Raw genomic sequence first — 14,979 nt, 5'->3', positions numbered from 1 at the left:
TGCCATTTCAAAACCTCCACTTCAGGAGGGGCAACAAACTGGCACTCTCCACAGCTTTGGGAATGCAGCTCCTGTGTGCTTTTTCATTGATGTGTCAACTAACATTGACAAAGTAAAACGCAAAACTTCTATGTGGCTGTCTTGGCTTGGATGCTGCCCAGGGCATTCGTTTGTGGGCTGGATTTGCGCATTAGACTAACTGGAGAATTTAGAGCAAAGCATGTAGTGAGAATCTAGGCTTATAGGCATGTATCTGAGCATTTCATGAGCCCCACAAATCCATGTGGGCCAGGGACGAAGTGTCTAGAGCAGGGGTAGGCAACCTTGGTTCTTTTATGACTCGTGGACTTCTGAGGAATTCTGGGAGTTGAAGTCCACGAGTCATAAAAGAGCCAAGGTTGCCTACCCCTGGTCTAAAGGGCATCCTTGCAAACAAAACCCCCGCCACACTTGAAAAAGTTGCAGGGTGCTAAATATATGAAGCAATACTAATGCATGAAATATTAGTACCACTTTATAAATCCTTAGTAAGGCCCCACCTGGAATACTGCATCCAGTTTTGGTCACCACATTATAAAAAAGATGTTGATACTTTGGAAAAAGCGCGAAGAAGAGCAACTAAGATGATTAAAGGCCTGGAGACAAAAAACATATGAAGAACGCAGGATTTGGATATGGCCAGTCTAGAGAAAAGAAGGACTAGGGGAGATAAGATAGCGGTGTTCCAGTATCTGAGGGGCTTCCACAAAGAGGAAGGGGTCAATTTATTTTCCAAAGCCCTTGGAGGCAGGACAAGAAACAATGGAGCCAAAAAACTTCAGCCTTTTGTGCAGTTAAGACTGATTTTCAAACTTTTAGATGTTTTTCAACTTTGGCAACTTTCAGATGTGTGGACTTTAATCTTTAAGGTGCCACAAGAACCGTCTTGTTGGAGAATGAAACTCTCATGCCTCTACATCAGGTGTCTCCAAACGCCTGGCTGAGGAATTCTGGGAGTCGAAGTCCACAAGTCATAAAAGGGCCAAGTTTGAAGACCCCTGCTCTACATTGTGCCTTCCATGAATTTCACACAATTCCCTCTGCAAGCTGGCTAAGCGAATGGCCATCTCCCTTTCCTGTGGCAGTGAGTCCTGCAGGTTAACTGTATGTTGCATGGAAAATATCTTTCTCTGTTGTTTACCCCGTTTTGCTGAATTCATTCCAGTTGTTGCAACGATTTAATCCAATTTGATTCTTCTCTTTACGGAAACAAAATCCAACTTCTATAATTTTCTAGTGGAATTCGTTCGGAGTAAGACAAGGGGCTTCAGCAAATGACCTTTTTAAAGCTCTATGGCTATAGAAATAAATCCCATTGAAAGCAACCAGTTTTGGTCACTACTTTACAAAAAAGATGGTGAGACTTTGGAAAAAGTGCAGAGAAAAGCAACTAAGATGACTAAAAGCCTGAAGACAAAAACATAAGAACAGTTTTGGCATAGTTTAAAGAAAAGAAGGACTAGGGGGGGACATGATAGCAATATTCCAGTATTTGAGGCGCTGCCACAAAGGAGAGGAGGGTCAACCTATTTTCCAAAGCACCTGAAGGCAGGACAAGAAACAACGAATGGAAACTGATCAAGGAGAGAAGCAACCTGGAATTAAGGAGAAACTTCCTGACAGTGAGGACAATCAACCAGTGGAACAGCTTGTCTCCAGATTTTGTGGGTGCTCCATCACTGGAGGTTGTTAAGAAGAGACTGGACAACCACGTGTCTGAAATGGTATAGGGCCTCTTGCTTGAGCAGGGGGTTGGACTAGAAGACCTCCAAGGTCCCTTCCAGTTCTATTCTGATTGGGGCATCAGGTGTGCAGTCCCAGATGTCATGCCACCTAGTATAGGATCTCCTGCTTGAGCAGGGGACTGGACTAGAAGACCTCCAAGGTCCCTTCCAGCTCTATTCTGATTCAGAAGAAATGGCCCAGGTTTTTACTCACCTTCAGTTGCAGATGATGGCTCTCCCATAAACAATGGAGATGCACAAAAGGGCAACAGGAGTTGATTGGTTGAAACGGTGAGCCTCAAGAGAGTGTGTATCTTTGTGTAGAGGCCATTTGCTCACCTGACTTTGGATGATGGACAAGCCTGCCTCGCACAGTTCCTGGAGAAATTCATCTCAGCACTTTAAGCAACATTGCCAGTATCTCCATTGTGGCGTTGGGGGCATCAGTGTGCCCACAACCCCTTTCTTTGGATGATTCCCAGGGTCCCCCTGCTTTTGTGGTGTTCCTGCCTGTGCCAGCATGCAGTCATTTGTGAAGGTGTGGCTTACTTTTCACACTGCCGATTTGCCTCAGGCTGGGGAGCATCGACTGCTGCGCGAGAAAATGTGTTGGGCTGGCAGCTGATCCTATCCGTGGACCGTTGCGTTTTACTTAACTTTCTTCCACTGATCTGCTTCCCAACATGGTTATATTTGTAGCTTGTTTTGGTTTTCATTGTTCTTTGTTGCTTGTTGCTGAGAAGAGCAAATGAAATGAATGGAATTACTAAGTGAAAATCCAGTTAAAAGGAAATCACAAAGATATGAGAAGACCATCTCTTAAAGCAGGGCTTTTCAACCTTTTCACCCATTGTACCACTTTTAGGATATGGCAACATCCGAGTACCACCAGTCGCCTAGCAAGGTGTCAAAAACTTGAGGACCCCCCCCCAAAAAAGGAAAAAAGTAATGAAGTACAGGTAGTCCTCAACTTACAACAGTTCGCTTAGTGACTGTTCAAAGTTACAATGGCATTGAAAAAAGTGCCCCCCAAGCCACAGCCGAGCAAGACGCCTGCCTGCCCACCCGGCCACGCTCTTCCTCCTGTCCGAGGTTTTCACTGTTGTGAGCATTTCTGTTGAGGATTGGTAGCGGGGGTGGGGTGGGGGGTGTTTGTTTTTTATTCCCCCCATCTGCTGGGTGCTTGCAGCAGGTTTTGGTCAATTCACATGACCCTGGGACACTGTAACCGTCATAAATATGAATCAGTTGCCAAGCATCTGAATGTAAATCACAAGACCCTGGAGATGCTGCAACATTCCAGCTGATCGGCACTTCTTGTGGGCTCAGCAGAAGCACCAGGATCAGTGCCAAGCTCCAGCTGGAGCCTGGCACTGATCCTGGTGCTTCCGCTGAGCCCTGACAGCCCTACAGCTGCAGCCATATCTCACTCAGGCTTGTGCGGTGCTGCCACCGGTTCAGCCCATTCCCCTCCCCCATTACCATTTTTCTGGGATGGTGGCGTACCACCTGCCAGGTGCCAATGTACCACAGGTGGTACCCCTACCACTGGTTGAAAAGCTCTGTCTTAAAACTACCCAGGGGGTTGTTCTCAAGCTCCTTGGGGGGGGGGAGTAGCAAGGAGCTAAGCCATGATAGGAGGAACACCTGCTTCTCCCCCCCCCCACTGGCCAGACATCTAGCCAGGCTCTGTTGCCATCCGGGCACCCCGTGCAATCCAAGGGTCGGGCTCAGCCGTGCAAAGAAATCAGTCCATAGACATTGGGACCACAGGGCATGGTTCAAAAGATGGTTTTGCTCACCTCCTGCGGCAATCACCTCCTTGCTCGTTGCAGTAGGTCAGTCTTCCCCAACGGGATCCCCTCTGGGCACAGGGGATTGCAGCCAGTGTGGTCTGCCCTGATGAATGGGGTGGGTGGAAACCGTGTTCTGGGTCCCAGATCGGAGGAGACTCTTCGGATAGCCATTGACGGGCTGGTTCTATTTTTACCATTTCTTTTATCCGTCGGAATATTTAACAGGCCTCCTTTGAAGACCCCTTCCTTGGGGAGGGGCAGAAGCAGAACGGGGAAGCTAGATTAAGAACAGAGCTATTTGGAATCAAAAAAAAAAAAAAACACCAGATCAAAACCTCCAGCCTGCATTTTTTAAATTAAGAACTACGCGGCATGAAACGTTTTTATTGCTCATCTGAAACCGAGTCCATTCTCCCTTGGATGAAAGTCCATGTCTGGCAACGGGGCATTTATTCTTGTTGGTCTGTTTCTTTTTCTCTCGAGGCAGTCAAAGCAGCAGGTAGATGGAGATCAAGTGAAGCCGGATCCCCAGATCTGAGGGGAGATCGGGCTGAAAAGTATCACTTCTCCAAACTCATGCCATCTTCCATGGCTGAGTCCCTGAGGCCAGCACGAGATGACTTCAGAGAAAGGGACTTCTATTTTTATTTTTTTATTATTTTTTCTGTGAACCGCGTAGATAAATTAGAAGTTGCAAGATCAGCCCCAACAGCTGCAGATTAAGCCCGTCCTTTCGCTCGCCTCCTAAAACTCCAGACAGATGGATTTCTCCGCTTGCTGTTAGGAAACGGTCAGTGCTGTGGCATTATTAGTAAATCTCCGTCTGTCCTCCTGTCTACGCACAGCCAGCTCAGGGAGAAGAGTTTGGGGCTGTCAGCTGTTTTTAGAAGCAACTGCTTTCCAAATCAGAGTTCAACATTTATTTCTGAAGACGCTGCAACAAGAATTGGCCTGCATTGGTCCTCTGTCCATTTTTACTACTTTGTCCGACAGCAAAGACAATTTGGTTTTAGAATCTCCTTCCGAGGGAAATTCGTTTCGGCAGAGTGCCGTTTCCCTGCGTCCATTTAAGTGGCAAACGATGCCTGTGAGTCTCCTTCCTTCCTTCCTGCATTGTGTCTCTGTCCTCTGCAGCTTTCTCTAGTCTCTCACGTTCCCATTCATCCAAAAAAAACCTGTCCATTGGAAGGCCTTGTTCAGAGTGAGTAGTGCTGGAATAGGATAGGATAGAATAGGACTGTAGTTCTCAACCTGTGGGTCGGGACCCCATTTGGGGTCGAATGACCATTTCACGGGGGTCGCCAAACAAGGCTGTCCGCCATTTTTTTTCCCCTTTTCTTTGGCCACGCCCCTAGCACCTGGTGATGTATAAGTGCTTGAGGGTCACCACAACATGGGGAACTGTATTATGGGGTCGCGGCAATAGAAAGGTTGAGAACCACTGGAATAGGATAAGATAGGATGGGATGGGATGGGACAGAATGGAATGGAATGGAATGGAATAGCAGCTGGAAGGGACTTCGAAGTCTTCTAGTCCAGCCACCTGCTCAAACAAGAGACTCTATACCATTTCAGACAATAATAATAATAATAACCATAATAATAATAAAGTTGGAAGGGACCTTGGAGGTCATCTAGTCCAACCCCCTGCTCAGGCAGGAAACCCTATACCATTTCAGACAAATGGCTGTCCAGTTTCTTCTTAAAAACTTCCAGTGTTGGAGCATTCATCACTTCTGGAGGCAGGTTGTTCCCCTGGTTAATTGTTCTAACTCTCAGGAAGTTTCTCCTTAGTTCTAGATTGCTTCTTTCCTTGATGAGTTTCCATCCGTTGCTTCTTGTCCTGCCTTCAGGCGCTTTGGAGAATAGCTTGACTCCCTCTTCTTTGGGGCAGCCCCTGAGATACTGGAAGACGGCTATCATGTCCCCTCTCATCCTTCTCTTCATTAAACTAGACATACCCAATACAAGTGGCTGTCTCTTCTTAAAAGCCTTCAAAGGAAGGAAGGAAGGAAGGAAGGAAGGAAGGAAGGAAGGAAGGAAGGAAGGAAGGAAGGACAGAATGACAGAGTTGGAAGGGACCTTGAAGGTCTTCTAGTCCAGCCCCTGCTCCAGCAGGGGACCCTGTACCATTTCAGACAAATGGCTGTCCAATCTCTTCTTAAAAACCTCCAGTGATGGAGCACCCACAATTTCTATACCATTTTTAATGATTCTATTCCTCTATTTAGAATAGAATAGAACTGGAAGGGACTTTGGAGGTCTTCTAGTCTAGCCCTCTGCTCAAGCAGAAGAATCTATACCATTTCAGATAAGTGACTGTCCAGTCTCTTCTTAAAAACCTCCAGTGATGGAGCACCCACAACCTCTGAAGGCTAGCCAGTTGGTTAATTGTCCTCACAGTCAGGAAGTTTCTCCTTAATTCTAGGTTGCTTCTCTCCTTGATTAGTTTCCATCCCTTGTTTCTTGTGCTGCCCTCAATTTCGTATCTCTTGTTGTAAGATGAATCACTGCAGTTGTTAAGTGAATCACTCAGTCATTAAGCAAACCTGGCTTCCTCCCTTGCCTTTGTGTGTCAGAAGCCGGCTGGGAAGGTCACAGATGATGCTCATCTGATCCTGGGATGCTGCAGTCATCATAAATAATATCTTGGTTGCCAAACGCCGAAATTCTGATCCCATGATTGTGAAGATGCTACAACGGTCACAAGTCATAAGACCCACCATGAGTCATTTTTTTTATGCTGTTGTAACTTGAAGCACTTATTCGATTGATGATTGTATGTTAAGGACTGCCTATGTTAGCCTTCCTCCCAGAGATGTGGGTGCTTCATTGCTGTGTTCTCAAGAAAAATTGGACAAGCGTTTGTCTGGGATGGCATAAGGACTCTTTCTTGGGCAGGGGTTAGACTAGAAGACCTCCAGGGCCACTTCCAGTCTTAGGATGCTATGGTTTAGATGTGTATTATCAAATTAGGGATGGATGATTGCAGCTGATGGTTAATAATAATAATAATAACAACAACAACAACAACAACAATAATAATAATAATGCCAAATCCAGTCTGAACATCTGGCTGACTGTGCGATGATCCATAATAATAATAATAAAGTTGGAAGGGATCTTGGAGGTCATCGAGTCCAACCCCTTGCTCAGGCAGGAAACCCTACACCATTTCGGACAAATGGCTGTCCAGTCTCTTCATAAAAACTTCCAGTGTTGGAGCATTCACCGCTTCTGGAGGCAGGTTGTTCCACTAGTTAATTGTTCTCCCTGTCAGGAAGTTTCTCCTTAGTTCTAGGTTGCTTCTCTCCTTGATTAGTTTCCATCCGTTGCTTCTTGTCCTGCCTTCAGGTGCTTTGGAGAATAGCTTGACTCCCTCTTCTTTGGGGTAGCCCCTGAGATATTGGAACACTGCTATCATGTCCCCCCTCGTCCTTCTGTTCGTGAAACTAGACATTCCAGCAACCGTTCCTTATATGTTTTAGCCTCCAATCCCCTAATCATCTTTGTTGCTCTTCTCTGTACTCTTTCTAGAGTCTCAGCATCTTTTTTACATCGTGGTGACCAAAACTGGATGCAGTATTCCAAGTGTGGCCTTACCAAGGCCTTGTAAAGTGGTATTAACGCTTCATGTGATCTTAATTCTATCCCTCTGTTAATGCAGCCCAGCACTGTGTTGGCTTTTTTGGCAGCTGCAGCACACGGCTGGCTCATATTTAAGTGATTGTCCACTAGGACTCTGAGATGATTTGCGTTGTGAAGTTTTCCCTTGGTTTTAATCATGTTGCTGTGGGTTTCATTTTCACAACTGGGCTTTGCTTATTTTGGTATAAGTTGTTGGTTTTATGTGTTTGTCATCTTCAGAGAGCAGAAACCCAAAGCAGAGATAAAGTTGCTAGGAAGATCACAACAAAAGGCTGTAGGATCTGTGTGTGGCTTTGTTGCCATTGTCTTCTCACCCATGAGAAGACAATGAACATGTCAGAAAGAAAGTTCAGTGTTCCCAGAATCCTCTTGCTCCGAATCTTTTTTAGAGTGTAACTCTACTATTTGATGACTTTGCAGCTAACCTGGAAAAATAATCCCTATGTTATTCGTAGACAGATTGCCATTCTTGGGAAGAGGGTGTGGGAGGACAGCACCGTCCCCAAGAAAGAAATATTTTGGGGAATATTAAAAAGCAGAATATTATATTTCCCCAAGGAATACAGTAATGGAGAAAGAAAATCTTAAAAAACAGAAACCAGCCCCAGCCTCTGTCCCCCAGATAGGTCTGTAGAAATGCAGATTTGACAATCCTATTCCAAAAGGTTGGAGCCAGGAAACTAGAAGCTGATGAGATTAGGAAGACAAAGACTGCTAAAATCTACATACCCCACCCAAACTCTAAAGACATGACCTTTAGGACATAATAGGATTAACCCACCAATATCAAAAAGCGCGCACTCAAAGCTCAGGTCAAAGTTCATGCCACAGGAACAGGAACACCAAACACAAAAGCCCAAGAAGGTATAAAAACCCACCGCTCCCAGCACCATGTGGTCAGCTGCCCCAAAGTCACATTTCTGTCTGGCTCTGCTCTTCAGTAAACTCCAACCTTCTTTCTAAAGCAGTCTCCATTTCGTTTATTCCCGGCTTGAACTGGATCCTGATGAAGATTTTTCTTTCAATGGGGAAAATGTCGGTGAGGAGAGGGCTGGGTGCAGAGAGAAGAGGCCATGAAGGAGGCGAGGAAGAGGCTTAGCTCTTGCGGTGTGGCCTCTCCAAGTGCCCAGGAGGCTTGGCGTGTGTCCTTTTGCTTGGCCTGAGATGTGAAGGTGGATTCATTTCCGTCTCCTCCACAGGTCTTCTGGATTTGTTTGCTGCCCAGGATGGAGACAGCAAGAGGAGGAGTGCCCGATAGGTAAGATCTCACCTCCTTTTCAAGGCCAGTCAGAAGCTCTGAACGAGCCTCCGTGGAGGTTTGGAGAAGAGAGAGCAACCCTTCCTCTTCTATTTCCCAGTGGCCCTTGGGGGCATACAGGGGGCTGGTGGGCAAAGGTCGGGCCTGAAGAGGGGGTGATTGCAAAGAAGATTCCTGGATGGTCTCTGCTGCGGGCGCACCAATGACTCTGCCTCGCTCACTGCTTCATCAACCTGGGTCTGGGGCTGCAAAGTGGGACCATTTGCTTACCACAGCCAACTCACTGCAGGACGATGCACTGTGGGACAATTTAACAATTCAGTTTAATTATTTAAAATAAATTTTAAAATACCGTAAATGCCGGCGTACAAGACGACCCGGAGTATAAGACGACCCCCGTCTTTATAGCCGGGCCGCATTCCTAGAATGTCGTCTTATATGTCGGAAACTACCAGTATTTCCGGCGTATAAGACGACTCGGCGTATAAGACAACCCCCGTCTTTGGCGCCGATTTCAGCGCTCGCGGAAGTCGCCTTATACGCCGGCATTTACGGTACTTTCATTGTGGTCACTCACATTTCATTCTGTCCCTCCTGTTGTATCCTTTCTTTAATTATTCTATTGCACCATTTCTTGTCCTCCACCAAGCTGGCCGTGGTGTGTTGGAGAATTATCCTCCAGACCTTAGGGCTGAGATCTCTGTCTCAAGGAAGGATCACACTAGTACATTTTGGGGGGGGGGGGGATGGTTTAAATGGTTGCTAAGCAACTGGTCGTAAGTCGAGGACTAACGGTATACAGGTAGTCCTCAACTTACGATCACAACTGAGCCCAACATTTCTGTTGTTTTGTGAGTTTTCCCCCATTTTGCGACTTCCCTTGGCACAGTTGTTAAGTGAATCACTGCGATCGGTGAGTTAGTAAGCCGGTTGTTAAGTGAATCTGTCTTCCCCTGTTGACTTTGCTTGGCAGAAGGTCGTAAAAAGGGATCATGTGACCTTGGGACATGGCGACCCTCATAAATAGGAGCCAGTTGCCAAGCAACAGAACTTTGATCACCCATGGGGATGCTGCAATGGTCGTAACTGTGAAAAATGGTCATAAGTCCCTTTTTTCCGTGCCATTGCAACTTTGAACAGTCACTAAATGAAATGTTGTAAGTCGAGGACTGCCTGAACAACAGTTCTGGCAGATCAATCGTCATTTCCTGAGAGATTTCAAGCAGGTTTCAAGCAGGTGGGCTGGAAGAGATCCATCAGGAGGAGACAGAGTTTGACTTAGGTCCTAGAGCAGAGGTCCTCAACCTTTTGGGCACCCAGGACCGGTTCCGTGGAGAGAGGTTTTTCCGTAGACCGGAGGATGCGTGGTTTTGTGTGCTATCTGCATCTCACGATGGGGCTTTGCTTGTTTGTGAGGACCGGTTGCTGGCATGCCGTGGCCCAGTACTGGTCCACAGACTGGGGATTGGGGACCCCTGTGCTAGAGAATATACACAGCATTACACAGAAGATCCACTAGATCAGTGGTTCTCAACCTGTGGGTCGGGATTCCATTTGGGGTCAAACGACCATTTCACGGGGGTCGCCAAACAACGCAGTCCGCCATTTTTTCCCCCTTTTCCTTAGCTGTGCTACTCCCTTTTATTCTATTGGCTTTTGAAAGCCAATAGAATAGACTCTCTTAAATAGAGTCTACTTCTATTGGCTTTCAAAAGCCAATAGGAATTGTCCAGGCTGTCTAAGCCCTACTGAGCCCGCCAAAAGTCCCATTCTGCAAACGGTGCTGCACCAGTTGAGTAGTCCTCGACTTACGACCGGTTGAGTAGTCCTTGACTTACGACCGGTTGGGGGTCGCAACATTAAAGAGGCTGAGAACCACTGCACTAGATCAGTGGTGGCAAACCTTTTAGAGACCGAGTGCCCAAACTGCAACCCAAAACCCACTTATGTATCGTCAGGTGCCTGGTGGGTGTGGCCCATTGGGTGGGCATGGCTGCGGTAGTAATGGCAGACTGGGTGGGACCAAAAAGTTCAATCAATCAATTCCAACTTTGCGAGATCTTTTTCTTCCCCGTGAGAAGTTGAAATTGATTGATTAATTGAATCTTTTTGGGGGGAGGGCACACGGCGGTGGAAGCCTAAAGCGAAAAGGTTTTATAAAACCACTGAAGGCCTAGGACTGGGGTGACGGCATGCGTGCCCACAGAGAGGGCTCTGCGTGCCACTTGTGGCACGCGTGCCATAGGTTCGCCACCACGGAACTAGATCTTTGCTTACCGCAGTATTTCTCAAGCTTGGCCACTTTAAGAGGCGTGGGTGGCAACTCCCAGAATCCCCCAGCCAGCAGGGCTGCCTGGGGAATTCTGGGAGTTGCAATCCACGCCCCTTAAAGTGTCCGAGCTTGAAAAACACTGGTTTGTAGACATCAGATTGGTCTTGCCCAAAAAATAGCGTAATGGTTGCAGGCTGCAGAAGCGGATTTTCTCGCTGCAGACCTTGGGTTGACAGCAAAGCCCCAGAGCCCAGCTGTGGCCTCCCTGCCCAGCTCCCAGATCCTGGCACACCAAGGCTGGCCGCTGGAGAGCCGAGGAAGGGAGTCCACGGCTGCGCTCTGTGTGCGCCATTGTCTGCGGCCATGGCCCGGCTGGAACTTGGCCTCCAGAAGTTCCGCTTCCAGTCCTGTGCCGGGAGGGGAGGGGCAGAAAGCCGAGGCTGGCTGGGCGTTCTCGGGACTTGGAGTCCCAAGGCACTGATGGGAAACTTGGAGAAGTTATTTTTAGACTCTTGGTCAATGTGCTGCTGTTCCAGCTGGCGGAGGAGGCCGCTTCCTTTCCTGCCCAGCGATATTTTGCAATGCATTTGGTCTCCAAAGCTTCTGGAGGGGGGGGGGGGATGTGGAAATGGCCAAGGGCAAAGCCACAGAAGAACGAAGTGTGCAAATTCACTGGATTGTGTGTGGGTATGTGGGATGGAAATATCAAGCTTGGAAGCAACTGGAAGTTCCTGCCTCTGTTCTAGGAAGCCAAGCCAGAGGTAAATGTTTGGGACGCCTTCCTTAGGATCTAGGCCAGTGGTTCTCAACCTTTTTAATGCCACGAGCCCCCCCCCAAACCGGTCGTAAGTCGAGGACTACTCAACCGGTCGTAAGTCGAGGACTACTCAACTGGTGCAGCACCGTTTGCAGAATGGGACTTTTGGCGGGCTCAGCAGGGCAGAGACAGCCTGGACAATTCCTATTGGCTTTCGAAAGCCAATAGAATTAGACTCTATTCAAGAGAGTCTATTCTATTGGCTTTCAATAGCCAATAGAATAAAAGGGAGGAGCACAGCTAAGGAAAAGGGGGGGAAATGGCGGACTGCGTTGTTTGGCGACCCCCGTGAAATGGTCGTTCGACCCCAAATGGGGTCCCGACCCACAGGTGGAGAACCACTGATCTAGACCATGCTTCCAGGAATGTCCAGCTTTTTTTTTTTTTTTAAATGGGGAAATGTCTGTGGAGATTCTCAGTCACTCAGATCATAGTTATTCCAAAGGTGCTTTTTCACGAGACTTTCGCTCGACTTTCTTGTTTGTTTTTTTCTTTGAAGGCGTTTCGCTTCTCACGCAAGAGGCTTCTTCGGCTCTGACTGGAGGGTGGGGAATGTATAAATCCTTCCCTTCCCCACCCTCCAGTCAGATCTGAAGAAGCTTCTTGGATGAGAAGCGAAAGGTCTTCAAAGAAAACAACAACAACAAGAAAGCCTTCCAGTTGCCTCGTGAAAAAAAGCACCTTTGGAAGCCACCTGGAATTAAGGAGAAACTTCCTGACAGTGAGGACAATCAACCAGTGGAACAGCTTGCCACCAGAAATCGTGAGTGCTCCATCACTGGAGGTTTTTAAGAAGAACTGGACAGTCACCTGTCTGAGAAGGTATAGGTTCTCCTGCTTGAGCACGGGGCTGGACTAGAAGACCTCCAAGGTCCCTTCCAGCTCTATTCTGATTGATTGATTGATCTCATTGGGGTGGGGCCCTAATGTCCATTTGTCCAAGGGCTGTGCTGAGCTCCAGCATGGCTGAACAGACTCCAAGGCTTGCCGTGGCCCCGGTCGATTCCGGAGTGAGTGCATGCTGTGTGTCCCTGCAGCTGCCTTCTGAAGCCTCTGGGTGGGACTGTGCCGGGCCCTTCCCCACTTTGCCTGTCTGGATAATAACCAATTAATCTTCCCCGAAGTCCTTCGTGGATGCACTAACCACCTCCCTAACTCCTCCTTTGCATGCGCCCTCGTGCCCTGGACTGACGGAGGCTGCCCGCCATGTGCCAGGGAGCTGCTCTCTCTGCTCATCAATGGGGTAAGTATGCCGCCTTCCCTCTGGCGGGCATTGTGCCACCCCTGCTAGGTTGCCTTCCCTCTAGGGTGGCCATTCTGTCTCCCCCCCCCCTTTGTCTCTGCTTCAACTAAGACTGCTCTAATCCTGCCTCAGTGTCTCTCTCCATTCCTCGTTCCCATCACTTTGGGGGCTTCGGGCAAATTCCCCTTTGCTGCTCCCCTCGAGGGAGGGGCTGTTTGAGGGAGCTCAGGTTTTGATCTGGCATTTTTCCCGTGGGCACAGCAGCCTGAATTAGCAACCTGGGGAAAGGTGAGGCTTATGGAGGCCCCTGGGAGACGCAGGTCACCTTCCCTGACCAGCCATTTGCAATACGCAGCTGCAAGTAAAAGATTCATAATAGGATCTGGAAAAGCGTGGAGTGGGTTGATATCTCCGTGCAGAACTCCAGTTTGTAGTCAGTGGTGGAGACCGTCTAAACCAGGGGTCCCCAACCTCTGGGCCAAGGACCAGTCCCGGTCCATAACCTGTAAGAACTGGGCCTCACAACTGGAGGTGAGCAGCAGGTGAGCGAACGAAGCTTCCTTTATATTTGCAGCCGCTCCCCAATCTGCCATCACTGCCTCGGCTCCATTTCAGATCATCAGGCAATTAGATTCTCACAAGAGCATGAACCCTAGTGTAAACTCTGCATGTAGGGGATCTAGGTTTTATTTATGAGACTTATATACTGCTTTAAGTACAAGCACTCTCTAAGCGGTGTACAAGTCAGCAATGTATATATATATATATATATATATATATATATATATATATATATATATATATATATATATATACATTGCCCCCAACAATCTGGGTCCTCATTTTACCTACCCCGAAGGATGGAAGGCTGAGTCAACCTTGAGCCGGTGAGATTTGAACCGCTGACCTGCTGAACACAGCTAAAGTGGCCTGCAGGTTGCGTGCTTCCCCCCTTTCCACCTATGGAAAAACTGTTGTTGAAGGAAAAATCTTCATCAGGGTCCAGTCCAAGCCGGGAATAATCAAAACATGGAGACTGCTGTAGAAAGAAGGTTTCAGTTTATTGAAGAGGAGAGCCAGACAGAAAGATGGCTCTGGAAGAAAAGAGAGTGAGCACATGTAGGGAGTGGGTTTTTATACCCTCTGGAGCCTTTTGTTTGGAGTTGTTCCTGTGGCGTGAACTTTGACCTGAGTCTGAGTGTGCCTTTCTGGTATTCTGATGGTGGTGGGTTAATCCTATTATGTCCCAAAGGTCATATCCTGCTTCCCTGGGGCTGTGGCTAATGAGTGTTGGATTATTCGGTGTGAGGGATTGTTGATTCTAGAGATCTTTGTCTTTCTAATCCCAGTTCCTGATTCCAATCTTTCTGACAAGAATATCACATCTGCATTTCTGCAGACCTGGTTTCTGTTTGACACAGAGAGACTTGGCGGGGGGGGGGGGGGGTGTTGGTTTCTGCCTTTAAATTCCTTTGGGGAAATATATTCTGCCTTTTTAATATTTCCCAAAATATTTCTTTCTCTGGATTCTTCCCACGCTGTCTTCCACGAAACCGGTCCCTGGTGCAAAAAAAGGTTGAGGATCGCTGGATTAGACAGTTTGACAGCTCTTCTACAGATAGTTTGGGACATTTGTGATCAACTGAACAGCTTTCTACGAGAGAAAAGCATTACAGGGAGTCCTCAACTTACAACCACGATTGGGACCGCAACGTCCGTTGCTAAGCGAGGCAGTGGTTAAGTGACTGGCAACCCCTTTTGCAAGATTGTTAAGCGAATCCCTGCAATTGAACAGGGGGCTGGACTAGAAGACCTTCACGGTTCCTCCCAGCTCTATTCTATTCTATTCTATTCTATTCTATTCTATTCTATTCCTATTTCTGTTCTATTCCTATTCCTATTCCATTCATTCTGAATTCTATTCTATTCTATTCTATTCTACAATGTCTATTCTATTCTATTTCTTTCTGAATTCCTATTCTATTCTATATTCTATTCTATTCTATTCTATTCCTATTTCTGTTCTATTCCTATTCCATTCATTCTGAATTCTATTCTATTCTATTCTACAATCTTTCTATTCTATTCTATTTCATTCTATTCCATTCCATTCTATTCTATTCTACAATGTCTATTCTATTCTATTCTATTCTATTCTATTTCTTTCTGAATCCCTATTCTA

General features: G+C 47.2%; 1 protein-coding gene across 3 annotated transcripts in view; it reads left to right on the top strand.

Moving 5' to 3' along the window:
• The window catches only part of SCARF2 (scavenger receptor class F member 2), a 62,973-nt gene that overhangs the window by 3,237 nt on the left and 44,757 nt on the right, over positions 1-14,979 (top strand). Inside the window, exons 1-2 of one of the 3 annotated variants that reach the window (XM_039353464.1) lie at positions 8,447-8,465; positions 12,679-12,797. In XM_039353464.1, coding sequence (XP_039209398.1) covers positions 12,761-12,797 — 37 coding nt within the window. In that variant the 5' untranslated portion in view covers positions 8,447-8,465; positions 12,679-12,760. Of the gene's footprint in view, positions 1-8,406; positions 8,466-12,353; positions 12,798-14,979 lie in introns of those variants that run through there. The other 2 variants (XM_039353462.1, XM_039353463.1) reach the window with 2 other exon arrangements.

Source organism: Crotalus tigris, unplaced genomic scaffold (genome assembly GCF_016545835.1).
Source record: "Crotalus tigris isolate CLP2741 ecotype Arizona unplaced genomic scaffold, ASM1654583v1 scf7180000018525.42219311030:4301911, whole genome shotgun sequence".
NCBI lineage: Eukaryota > Metazoa > Chordata > Lepidosauria > Squamata > Viperidae > Crotalus > Crotalus tigris.
This window is presented reverse-complemented; position numbering and strand designations above follow the sequence as displayed.